Genomic DNA, 12,305 nt, shown 5'->3' with positions numbered 1-12,305 from the left:
TTTATTTAACTCTATTTTCTTAATCTCTTCATTTTATGCAACGTTTATGGAATACTTTTTCAACCGCCACTCTGTGCTTCTTAACTTGGGCATAACGGAGTCCTTAGGGGTACAAAGTTGTGGCATATTAGCTTTCATTAACAGGGGTGTTGCATAGCAATCTACTCCTTTTACCATCACCCTGGTCATTCTGGTTTGTAGTAAATCTATTGCCACTTGATCCTGCTTTGATTGTGTGGCTAAATTCTCATTTCTGTGTGGAACAGTATCACCTTGCCAAAGTCTCTCTACGTTCTGGGATAGTTCTTCCATTTGAGGGGTGATAGAGATATGTAAACATTGCTGAGGCTGTAGTTGTTGCTGCAGAAAGCGTATTTGCCTTGCAATGTCCAACTTAGTCTAGTTTTGATTGCTGCTGGACCTCCAGGGGGCCCAAGGTATACAGGCTCAAAAGGTGTTATAAGGTGAGAATGGTCTGCTCCTATTAAAAGGAGGGGTTGTACTTTGTCAGTGGGCTGTAAAGCAATGCCTTTTAGGTGTTGGTATTTCTGCTGGAGCTTTGCAATGGGATAAGAGTGCTCAGCCAAACCTAAGTGTTAAAAGGCATTTTGGATCCGGTAACTCTGTTGGGGCTGCGATATAGAGCGTACTTTAAAGCTGCCCCACTGAGTTTCTTGACATCTTGTCGATTTATTCTTCATTTTAAATCCTCTGTCCGTCCTTGAAGCCCCAATTTCTGAACTGCAGCTGGGAGTAGCATGGTCCTTTTGGATCCATCATCGAGTACTGCATAGGTGTTTAGGGTTCAATTATTGTGTTGTAATACAACAGGGATTACTTTCAGCAAACATGCTTGGAACCTTCTGGCCTGTCTAGAGACAGTGTTTTGTTCATAGAAATCACTAGAAATGTACTCTTTGTTTGACATCGGTTATTAACCTCATGAAGGATTTGAAGGTGTTTCCCACTGCACAGACGACAGGGCTTCTTTAGGGTGCAATGTTTAGCTAAGTGTGATCGCCCACATTTCCAACAACGCTTGTTGTCTGTGATCCATTTGATTACCTGCTCTGTACTAAACACCTGGAAAGTGGTACACTGGCTTAAGTAATGTTCAGTAGTGTCGCAGAATGGGCACAGAACTCTGATCTGTTCAGATCCCCGTGCTGAACTGATCCGAGGGCGTCAGCATCTGAGCAGCTGCTTCTGGGGGTCGGTCAGCTCCATGCAGAAAAGAAGCAAGTTTAGGCTTTGCTACTGGGCCTGGTCTTGGTTGCACCATTTTACGTCTCTGATCTTTCCTCTGATTCGAGCTCTTACAGTTTTGAAACCAGGATTCAAGCTTGAGCCACTCTGCTAGGCAATAAGGCATGCAATAAATACTACAAAATACTAAATACTAAAAATGTAAAAGTAAGTTAAAGAAATAAATGAGTGTTTGTGGAGTGTAATCACACCAAAGTCTTTGACTGCTGTACACTCTGAGACTGAAAGACCGCCCAGAGATGCTACGTATCGGAAAGTTTACTTTACTGTTGCCTGCAGACACTCGGATTTTAAATCCTTTGTCCAGAGTGTCTGCTACCATTTCTTTGCACCCAGTTACTTTTTTCATGTTTTGGAGGTATGGCATTTTCGCTGCAATTCTTCCATTAAGACCACTTATTTTAAGACTTCTCCAGGAGGTAGATGAGTGTAGCTGGGTACCAATTGTATTTGCCAGTTCTTTCTTCTCTACTGCATTACAATCCTGAAGATCATAACAGTCCTGTAGATGCAGTCCATCCAGTCCTCAACATTGCCTGTTTCTGCTTTTTCAAAATACCTTGAACAGCACATTAAAACACCAGTCTGCTTTAAAATCATAGACTGGGAGAGACCTTGCTGATGAAGTACACAGTAACTACCCTGTCAAGTTTCAAGTCAATTCAAGTTTATTTCTATAGCATTTTTCTCATTAGACATCGTCTCAAAGCAGCTTTACAGAATTTAAGAATTAAGGTGAATGATGTGTTTATCCCTGATAAGCAGCCTGGGATGACTGTGGCAAGGAAAAGCTCTTATATGTTATGAGGAAGAAACCTTGAGAGGAACCAGACTTAAAAGGGGAACCCATCCTCATTTGGGTGATATCAAGAGTGTGATTATAAATATTTAAAACAATAAAAAACACCGGAGAGTGAGAACTAACATGAGCACTGGAATGTAAGATTATGAGTAATGTCCTTTCTATAGTCTTATACAGTCAGTTACTGTACTGTTTCTGTAACCAGGAGCTACTGAGCAACTTGTAAAATAGCACAACATTTGAGATCATCATAGATCCAACACCAGCTTTTCCATGCCAGAGCCTTTAAACACTCAAAGAGGTCCAATGTCCAAACACTACATAAAGTGAAATCCAAATAGCGCTGGTACGTGTCTAGATAGTCGTGATGTTTGTGGGGTCGGCATCTACTTCTTTAAAGGTCCACAATCTACATGAGCTGGTGCAACCTCAGGATGCTTTGAGATAGGTAGAGAAAAAGAAGCAGTGGAGAGGAATTAGCTTAGCTGCTGTTTATAATATAATATTAACAAGCACAAGTTGATAATTTGGAGCACAAGGTTATGATGTGTGTTATGTGTAGGACTGGCTAAAAGGTAAGTCTTTAATCTGCGCTTAAACTGGGAGTATCCCGAACACTGTCAGGAAGACTATTCCAAAGTGTAGGAGCTAAATGTGAGAATGCTCTACCACCTTTAGTGGACTTTGCTATTCTAGGAACTACTAAAAATCCAGAGTTTTGAGATCTCAAGAAGCGTGACTGATTGTAGCATGTTAGAAGACTGGATAGATACATGGAAGCTAAACTATTTAGGGCTTTATAGGTAAGTAGCAATACTTTGTAGATGATTTGAAAATTAATAGGTAGCCAGTGTAGGAATGATAAGATTGGGGTTATATGGTCATATTTTCTCAACCTTGTGAGAACCCTGACTGCTGCATTCTAGGCTAACTGTAACATGTTTATTAAGGATGCAGGACAACCACCTAGTATTGCATTACAATAGTCCAGTCTAGAGGTCCTGAATGCATGGACAAGCTAAACTGGAACTGAACCTGGTGGCACCCCATAATTTACTTGCATTAACTTGGATAGTTCTCCATTTAAATCTACAAAATGGTAACGATCAGACAGGTAGGATTTAAACCAGCTTAATGCCTGTCCCTGAATGCCGATGTAATTCTGTAAGCGATCTAGGAGAAAGTCATGAACTATAGTGTCAAATGAAGCACTAAGATGTAGTAACACTAACAGAGAAATGTAGCCTTTTTCTGAAGCTAAAAACAGGTCATTTGTGATTTTATCTAGAGCATTTTCTGTGCTATGATGGAAACCTGACTGAAAATCTTCAGAGATATTGTTTTCTTGTAAGAAGGAACATAACTGGGCAGACACAATCTTCTTTAAAATATTGGACATAAACGGATAATAAAAGTTTATTTGGATCCAAATGAGGTTTCTTAATGAGGGGCTTAATAACTGCCAACTTGAGGGATTTAGAGACGTGACCTAAAGATGTGAGGAGTTAATAATATTGAGAAAAGGCTTAACGGCTGTATGTAACAGTTCTTTCAGAAGTTTAGTTGGAATGGGATCTAACAGACATATTGTTGATTTGGCTTTGGTAATAACATCATACAGCTCTTCCTGTCCTATACATGTAAAGCAGTGTAGTTGTTGAGTTTTAGATGAGATTGGAATCAGGAGATGCTGGTAGAGGTTGGACCTCCACAATAGTTTTTCTAATACTTACAATTTTTTCAGTGAAGAAATTCAAGTCCTCACTACTAAACTGTGATGGAATAAATTTTTTGTTAGATTTGTTAATTTAGCCACCGTATTGAAAAGGAACCTGGGATTGTTTTTGTTGTTTTCTATGAGTTTGCGCTGGTGCTCAGCTCTAGCAGTGTTTAGCGCCTGTCTGTAGCTGAGCATACTGTGTTTATACGCAATTATAAATACCTAACATTTATTTTTTCTCCATTTTCTTTCCAGATTATGGACTGTGCTTTTGGGTGCATGCATATAACTATTACACCATGGTTCAGGTGTTTTTTCTCTAACATTTTTTTTTAGACCAACGGTGTCTAATGTGCTAGTGAGGATAGTGTCTATGTTGTTACTTTGTGTCTAATTGCTGTGCTCAGTCTTGCAATGGTGTATAACCTGTGACTGTCTTCCATAATCTCACCTTTGTAGCAGAGTTTGGCTGTCCCTCACTGAGGTTTATGCCTCCTTCCAGTGGTGGACAAAGTACACAAACTACAGTAGGTTAAATATTACTAATTATTTTTGTCACAAGACTGTTGCTTAACCAACTCACTGTATGTGAAAAGACTCTAAAGTTACTCTTAGCACACCAATCTATTCATAGAATATTAATGAGTCAAACACTGATTGATATATACATATTTCCATTTCCATTAAATTTTTATTCCATGAAATTCTATTACTTCAGAAAAATCACGCAAATAAGTTGACAGGTGTTGTGGCAAGTTAGAGTCAGGAGCCTCTTCCATCGTTCATTGCTCTTAAAATGTTTCAGCAAGTGTACATACAAGTTCAGGACAAAGTATGCACTCTACCCTGATTGGTGGCTTGTTGCGTGCTTGACCAGTTAAATATGTATCCACTTATAAATAAAAAGGAACGACTGATTTCTTAAAATGTAGTTGAGTAAAAAGTACAATATTTGCCTGTCTAAGGCTATAACTACCGTAATCTGCTTAGCATGGTTAACAACATGCATTTCAAAATGCATAGAAACAACAATGACTGCTGGAAGAGAAACGAGACACAAAACAGCATAAAGCATTTTCCTTTTATTGCTCAGCAGTAAAAAGTACAGTGTATGTGCTACAATACAAAATAATTTGAACATGTGATTCTCTCTCCTAAAAACTGTGTTAAGCAGTCAACAATAAACCCAATATTTTTCCTACGAATCCTTCCTAAATGTAAAATTGAAAATAACAAGATGATAAAAGATTAAAAGAAAAACACAGACAATAAAATCGGTATATGACAACAGAAACCGTTACTGAGCTGACTTAATATGTGATACATTTACTGAAAGACTGACTGAATACCATGTTCATACATATGCTCAAAGTAAATATTGCAGTATAAAATATTTTTCTCTGATTTGATCAGTTTATTCTAATACTTTTACTCTATTACATCCAGTGTTTTTTTTGTATAATACTCATAATCATCCAAAAGAAAAAACCTGTACAATACAGCAATAAACACCAGAGGAGAACTACAGAGTGACAACTTTTGGTCTTATTCTTTCAGCATAAAACAATGCCGTCCAAGACTGGACAAACCTCAACGCTCACAAGAAAACAATTTTAAAGGCAGAAGACATACATGAACAGACAAAACGGCTTCCTCGTTCCACACTTTATGGAGCTTTCCTTTTTAAAAGCACCTGCTTTTTGTCATTAGGGATTGCAGACACTATCTACCACCATTTTCTGAGCTAATACGAGTGCCACTGTATTGATAAAGGAACCCAGTTTAATGGCTCAGCAGAAACAATACACTAAGCATGTCAGAATACAAAATTTGCCAACACAGCTAAGCTTAACATATCAAGCTAATATCATTGTGTGTTAAAAACATGAGATTTATAGTAACAATTTAGAACAGTGGTATCCACGAATGCTGCAACACATAATATGATCCCTAATCACACACAGACAGATGTATTCTCTGACAGACATGATCTCAGGTTTGTCACACGTTCCTACAGCCAGGTCTATACTTATTTAGACAGTGACATGTTTTATGTGATTTTGCCGATATACACCATAACAGTGGGTTTGAAATTAAGCAAGCAAGATGTGATTGAAGTGGAGACCCTAACTCAAATCCTTTGCATTTTGTGAAGTAAGCAACTGAATGCTTAGCAAAGCATTGCTAGTTCGTCTGATTACTTTACATGTACATTAAATGTCACACAACTGACTGTATAAGACTGTAGAAAGGACATTTCTCATAATCACACACTCTGGTGCTCAGGGTATTTCTCACTCACTTTCTCACTTGTATTGTTTTTTTTTTTGTTTTTTTTTAAGACTTTTTTAAATATTTTTAAGACCTCTTGATATCACCAAAATGAGGATGGTTTCCCCTTTTTAGTCTGGTTCCTATCAAGGTTTTTAATACAATCTAAGTATTGCCACAGTCGCCCCCACACTTGCTCATCGAGGATTAATACACATAATTCACTTATATTAAAACTTTTTGTTCTGTAATTCTTACGTTCTGTAAAGCTGCTTTGAGACAATGTCCATTGTGAAAAGCGCTATAGAAATAAATAAGAATTGAAACTTGAACATATAAATGCAGATATTTTATAGTTAATGCAATACTTTTTCAACTCCTTTAAAAAAAGCGAACTAAGTCTACACGTCAATCACATCTTGATCGCTTCACTTCGAACCTATTTTGTGGCTATACAGAGGCACAATTACGAAAAATGGACTGAATAAATATGTGAGAAACCAGTGATGCCACATGCAAATGGACACAGTAACACAGTGCTGTCTACAAGGGGACTATAGACTTTTCAAATAATCCCTGCGCTGGTGACTCATAAGGACAAAATCTCCTCAAAATTCCCTCTATTTCATGACATTCCATACTACACCTCTTCCGACACCACAAGGTTTAGGTGCCTCCCTGAACCCAGGCACATACCAAATGCCACCTGCTTTCGTATCGACTCGCACACACAGGCAATTCAAGTTCATCAGGCTTATAAGTTTTTAAGTGTTTTGGGTAAGATCACACACATCTTTACAGCATACATTGCATTGCTTTATATTCCAAGCCACTTGAACACCACAGAAACCACACACACACTGCTTTTATCCAAAAAAGACATAAAAACCCTTATCACAATTAAGCATCTGTAGAAAATGTACATCAGGAAAAAATATGCAAGGGGCCTTACCCTTACAGCAAGAGTGCTCTTAATTCATTCGTTTGTCTTTTTAAACTTGTCTATATATCTTATATATATATATATATATATATATATATATATATATATATATATATATATATATATATATATATATATATATATATATATATAAGCTCAGTCTCTGAAGGTTCACCAAAGAATATATATTTATAATATAATATATATAATATTTAAAAAAAAACTTTGAGTAAGAAAAAAAAGAAAACAGACAAGCTTTGATAATGGTGACATGCTCAGATGTCAGAGGCCTTGTCTCTGTTGATGAAGAGAGTCTCTTGGCAGAAAGGGTTAACCAGCACAACACCACTGTCGCTGAAGTCACCATTAGGGGGTAAGCATGTCTCCCGCTCCTGAAATATAGGAGTTCAATATTCAGTTATTGCATTAAAACTCAGAGGTGTTGACTGACATTGCGGCTGTGTATGCACACGTAGATTGCCAAGGGTTAATAGAGGTTTGTGGATAAGAATATGGAGGGGAAAGATGATGGCAGCATGTACAGTAGGTGGTGCTAAAGACCAGGAGAGCAATCCTTAAACGCGAGCTTACAGTCTGTTTCAGTTCCTTGTACACTACAAACATGCCACAAGACAAGTCATTAAAAAAGACTATCACACAAATATGTAGATCTCCTCAATACAAATGTATAGAGTAATAATAAATCTTTTATGTGCTGTAGCATTACAATTGCCTTCACTTCACTTCAATATGGGGAGCAAACCTTAGAGAATTACAATGCCCTTTTGCACAGCATGATGGTGTAGAAAAACCCAAGTTTGCAAGAAGACGTCTTTATCCAGAGCGATTAACAATTATATTATTTATATATACAACTAAGCAGTTAAGAGTTAAACCTTGTTTAGGGGGCCAGCAATAGAAGCCTGGACATGGTATGATTTAAAATCACAACCCTCTAATCAGACATCGACTGAATTACCACTACATGTGCCCTGACCAAAATCCAACTGAAAACCTCTGGAATATATTTTAATGATGACTTTGCACCATGCCTTCTTAACTGACTCCAGCGCGCAACCTTACTAATGATCTTGTGGATGAATAGGCAAAAACCAAAATATAGAGGAATGCCAAATAAAACTGCGCTTGAGAGTATTTTTGTAATTGAATTTAAACAAAAGATCAAAAAGTAAAAAAAAAATGAAGACAAATTTGCAGACATCCATGCTCATATTTACTACATTTATTATAGAAGAGCACTGTATGGGAGCTATCTAGCAATCTTCACTATGTTCAACCTGGGAGCAGCGCAGGGTCACCTGGGGAATTAGTGATCAAGGACTTAATAAAAAGCTTTTGATCCAGGTTCTACAGTTTTTTCGGTTCATATCAACATAGCTAGGGTAAATCCACCTTGTAATTTTGGAGTATAAATTCATGCTCACGTAATATTAGCCAATTAATGTGCACTCAGAAAAAAAGATTTATTCACAATATTCAAACCCAGGAGAGAATTATATGTATGTATGAACTATATGTATGAACTACTGTATATTCACATTCCAATCAAATCCATACCAATCTCTCTAAATACCACAACCAGTCGGCTACAATGAATGTACTTAAGAAGGACATGAACTCATGAAAAATCAAGAATTCATATACATTATAAGAAATATACACTTTTTAGTGATTTAGAGAAGCTAGTAATTAGGAAGAAATTTGTGTCCACAGAACCTATGCATATGCACATAGTCGTGTCTACAGAACCTATGTAACCTTTATAGTCATTAAACTAGTTTACCATATTACTTTCATCTTTTAAGATTAAGGAAAGATGTAAGTAGGTATGTGTAGTTCTAGTTGTGCAACTGGTTTGAGAATCGTACATCGACAGTTTCCAGTGGCAGTATCTCGCGAGGGAGTTCCACAGCATGACGGTTGAAGTAATCCATGGTGATGGTGTTGTTCCAGTAGCTCAGGTTGTTCTCATGACTGGCTGATTTCTTTTTCTTTTTCATGCAGCACACCGTCAGCAACACAGCTATGAGGGAGAAGAGAGTCATAAATATTATTATATATAAATTTATACACACAAACACAAACACAAACAGACACACACACACACACACACACACACACACACATGCACACACACACACACACACACACACACACACACACACACACACACACACACACACACACACACACACACACACACACACAGTATTAAGCCAGTGGAGTCAATGTATTTTACTGAGTGGCATCCAATGCTCAGATACTCACAGCAGGAGGAGACAGGCACACTGATAACAAGCACCACCCATACAATGTCCATTTTGGTCAGGCAAATGGTGGCAGGGTTTTCGGCTGAGTCAAGATCAGGGTGTGATTGGTTCCCTGAGCCCCAGTGTCCTCTTGGGGTGGGAGGTGGTCTACTCGAGACTAACTCGTTGGCACGTGAATCATTTATGAGACGGGGGGACAGTTTCATTGATATATTTAAACTGCTATTAATGGAGCCAGTGCCTGTGTCTGTTACAATAGTCTGGGAGATGAAACCATCACTGGTTATGGTGACAGGGGTATTTGTGCCACCTAATGTCTTTGTTGAGCTGTCATCTACAGAAATGCTAACAGCCCCATTTGAGAAGGTAACTTTATTTGTTTTTGACTGCTTAGTTGTGTCAAGAGGAACATAGGTGGGCGGACTGGGAGACTGTGATATGGACACAGGCACGTTCTCTAAAACCTCAAGGTTTTCAGGAGCATGACGTAGTGTGATGGCATGAGCACGGTGCCCATGGCTTTTCTCCAGTGCCACAGCATGGATGGATGTCTCTGATGGCATCATTGAAAAGTAGGCATAACTGGGCTCGGTTGGCTCTTCAACTCTCATCCCTTGGGTCTTTTCAGTGGACCTCAATTGCTCGAAATTATTTTTGGACCTTGGTTGGAAATGCTCAGTTCTTTGAAGCCCCTCAGCAGCCAGATCCTCAGAAACAGCACTGGAATTCAACAACATGGATAATGCAGTCATGGATCTGGAGCTGGTGCTTTTAGAATCAGGTCCAACAGAGTTCTGAATCAAAGAACGGTCTCTTGATTTAATACTAAGCATTGGACTTGGTCCAAAACTAGACTTGACTGTTGTAGTGTGACCCATGCGAGGCATGGAGGCATCGTGACCCATGAAAGTGGGCTGGTCTCCATTACTAGATTCCTTCCACCAGCCAGGAGGGTTTGACAAATGTAACATGGAGACAAGGCTCCGTGGTTTCCAACTTGGGGAGAGCTCCTCTGCAAAGGACAGCAGCTTCTCTGGTACTGACAGGATCAGAAGAATGCCTAAGGGGGCAATGGAGAGAAAGGTGAAGTCAGAAAAACATTGGAATAATAATCATATTTTAAATAATGACCTGTGCAGTACAACTTTTCTCATATCACTAAGCAAAAAAACCCAAATGATTATATGCATTATATTTATATTATATTATAATGCAATCATCACCAAATTCAATATTCACCAAAATTTTGAACCGAAAAATATTTACATTTGCGAATTTGATTAAATATTATATATTATTAAGGCTATATGTTTAAACAGTGTCAAACTGAGCATTTGTTATATTTAATTGCAGATGTCAATGAGCATTGACTTCAATTGTTTTATTTGTGCCTTTGAATACTGCAGACTACCAGCACAACCACTGGGTGTTGCACTGTGCCACTGTCACTGGCACCACTGTTGATCTTTATTCACTCTCACGGTGTCAGCAGACAAATCATTTGAACTATAGAAGCACTTTATGTAGTAATTATATTAAAAAAGTCTTAAATTTTTTATACAGATGTATGCAGAAATTATATCAAAAGTATAAACATTTGCATGTTCAATAGCTGCACATTTTTGTGGTTTAACTGGAGCCGTTGGAATGTGTTTAAATTTCACAGTTTTGGCTAGAAATGGACATTGATTCAAAATTGTATTTCCATCTTTAACCTATATCCATTTCTGTGTTCTCCGAAAAAACCTTAACTGAAACCGAAACACAGTCGTCTTGAGCTGTAGGAAAACTTTTTCATAGAAAATTAAAACGGAATATTATTATTTGCAGGGATAATAAAGATTTGTAATTGTGAACTACAGTGCTATTAAAATTCTATATACTGGATTATGACTAGTTGTATTATTTAAAACTTCTGGCTTGTAATCAATGGATTTAAAGGCAAAAGTAAAGGTTTGATACTAGAAATGCTATGACCAGTGGAGAGTGCTATCATTAGCTATAGATCCAGACTGGTTCAGGAAACAATGCAAAAGCCAGAAATTAGAGGTATATTGCGAGGAACGAACATAATTCATCGTGCCTTAGATTATTTCATTAATTCAGGATATTACCCAACACCCTTTTGTTTTTAGTCAGATAGTCATTCAGTCCTTAATGTAGTAGGAGTAGTAGCAAACACTAATTACATTTAAAATTCCCATGCTTATTTACGCAGGTCAGTATTAGAAGTGCAATATTTGTACAAATGTTATATATATATATATATATATATATATATATATATATATATATATATATATATATATATATATATATATATATACACACACACAATTTGCAACACAAATCTCTTTAACAAAGGTCTGTAACAATTAAGCATTACATCAAATAATTTTTGTATTTGTAATACTGTATACATAAGAACTGCATGGCTGTTTGATTGAAAATGTAATTAATGTATTGTAAATTTTCATAATTCCCTTAATTATTTTATTATCGTTATCGCTTGTGACCAAGCAGGTATTAATAAATACAGAATGGCTCTAAAATCAAAAAAAAAAAAAGGTAGATTTCTGAGTACTGAATATAACTACAAGTAAGCAGGGTGTGGATGCAGATAAATATATGTATGTGCGAACTTAAACGTGAACAATATATACAAAACGCAAAATAACAATAAATGAACAAAAAACATGGAAAAATATAAGAAAAACTGCTTAAAAAGCTAAGCCAGACTGCGGGTTGGTATTAGGACTGACCAATGCATTTTATAGCCATACTCCCAACTTTAATACAGTATATGATATAAATATGATATTTAAAATGAACTTCGTTGCATGAGCAATTTGCTTTAGCATAACCTACTTAAATATTAATACATAGAAATGTTTTTTTTGCATTTTAGGCATGGAGGCAGCAGTGCTGTTTAATACGTGTTTAAGCTAAGTGATATACAGTATTACGTTTTTGTTAATTGATTTCATTATATATAAGGCCAAAGACAGACTG

The 12,305-nt window shown here is 37.1% G+C and overlaps 1 protein-coding gene across 1 annotated transcript in view; it reads right to left on the bottom strand.

Moving 5' to 3' along the window:
* Positions 1 to 7,160: 7,160 nt before the first annotated feature.
* tmem108 (transmembrane protein 108) overlaps positions 7,161 to 12,305 on the bottom strand; it is a 73,037-nt gene continuing 67,892 nt past the window's right edge. The window contains exons 4-6 of the mRNA XM_083529980.1: positions 9,292 to 10,353; positions 8,892 to 9,046; positions 7,161 to 7,394 (exon numbers count right to left, since the gene is read on the bottom strand). Coding sequence (XP_083386106.1) covers positions 7,278 to 7,394; positions 8,892 to 9,046; positions 9,292 to 10,353 — 1,334 coding nt within the window. The 3' untranslated portion in view covers positions 7,161 to 7,277. The remainder of the gene's footprint in view (positions 7,395 to 8,891; positions 9,047 to 9,291; positions 10,354 to 12,305) is intronic.

Source organism: Silurus aristotelis, assembly GCF_946808225.1.
Source record: "Silurus aristotelis genome assembly, chromosome: 25".
NCBI lineage: Eukaryota > Metazoa > Chordata > Actinopteri > Siluriformes > Siluridae > Silurus > Silurus aristotelis.
This window is presented reverse-complemented; position numbering and strand designations above follow the sequence as displayed.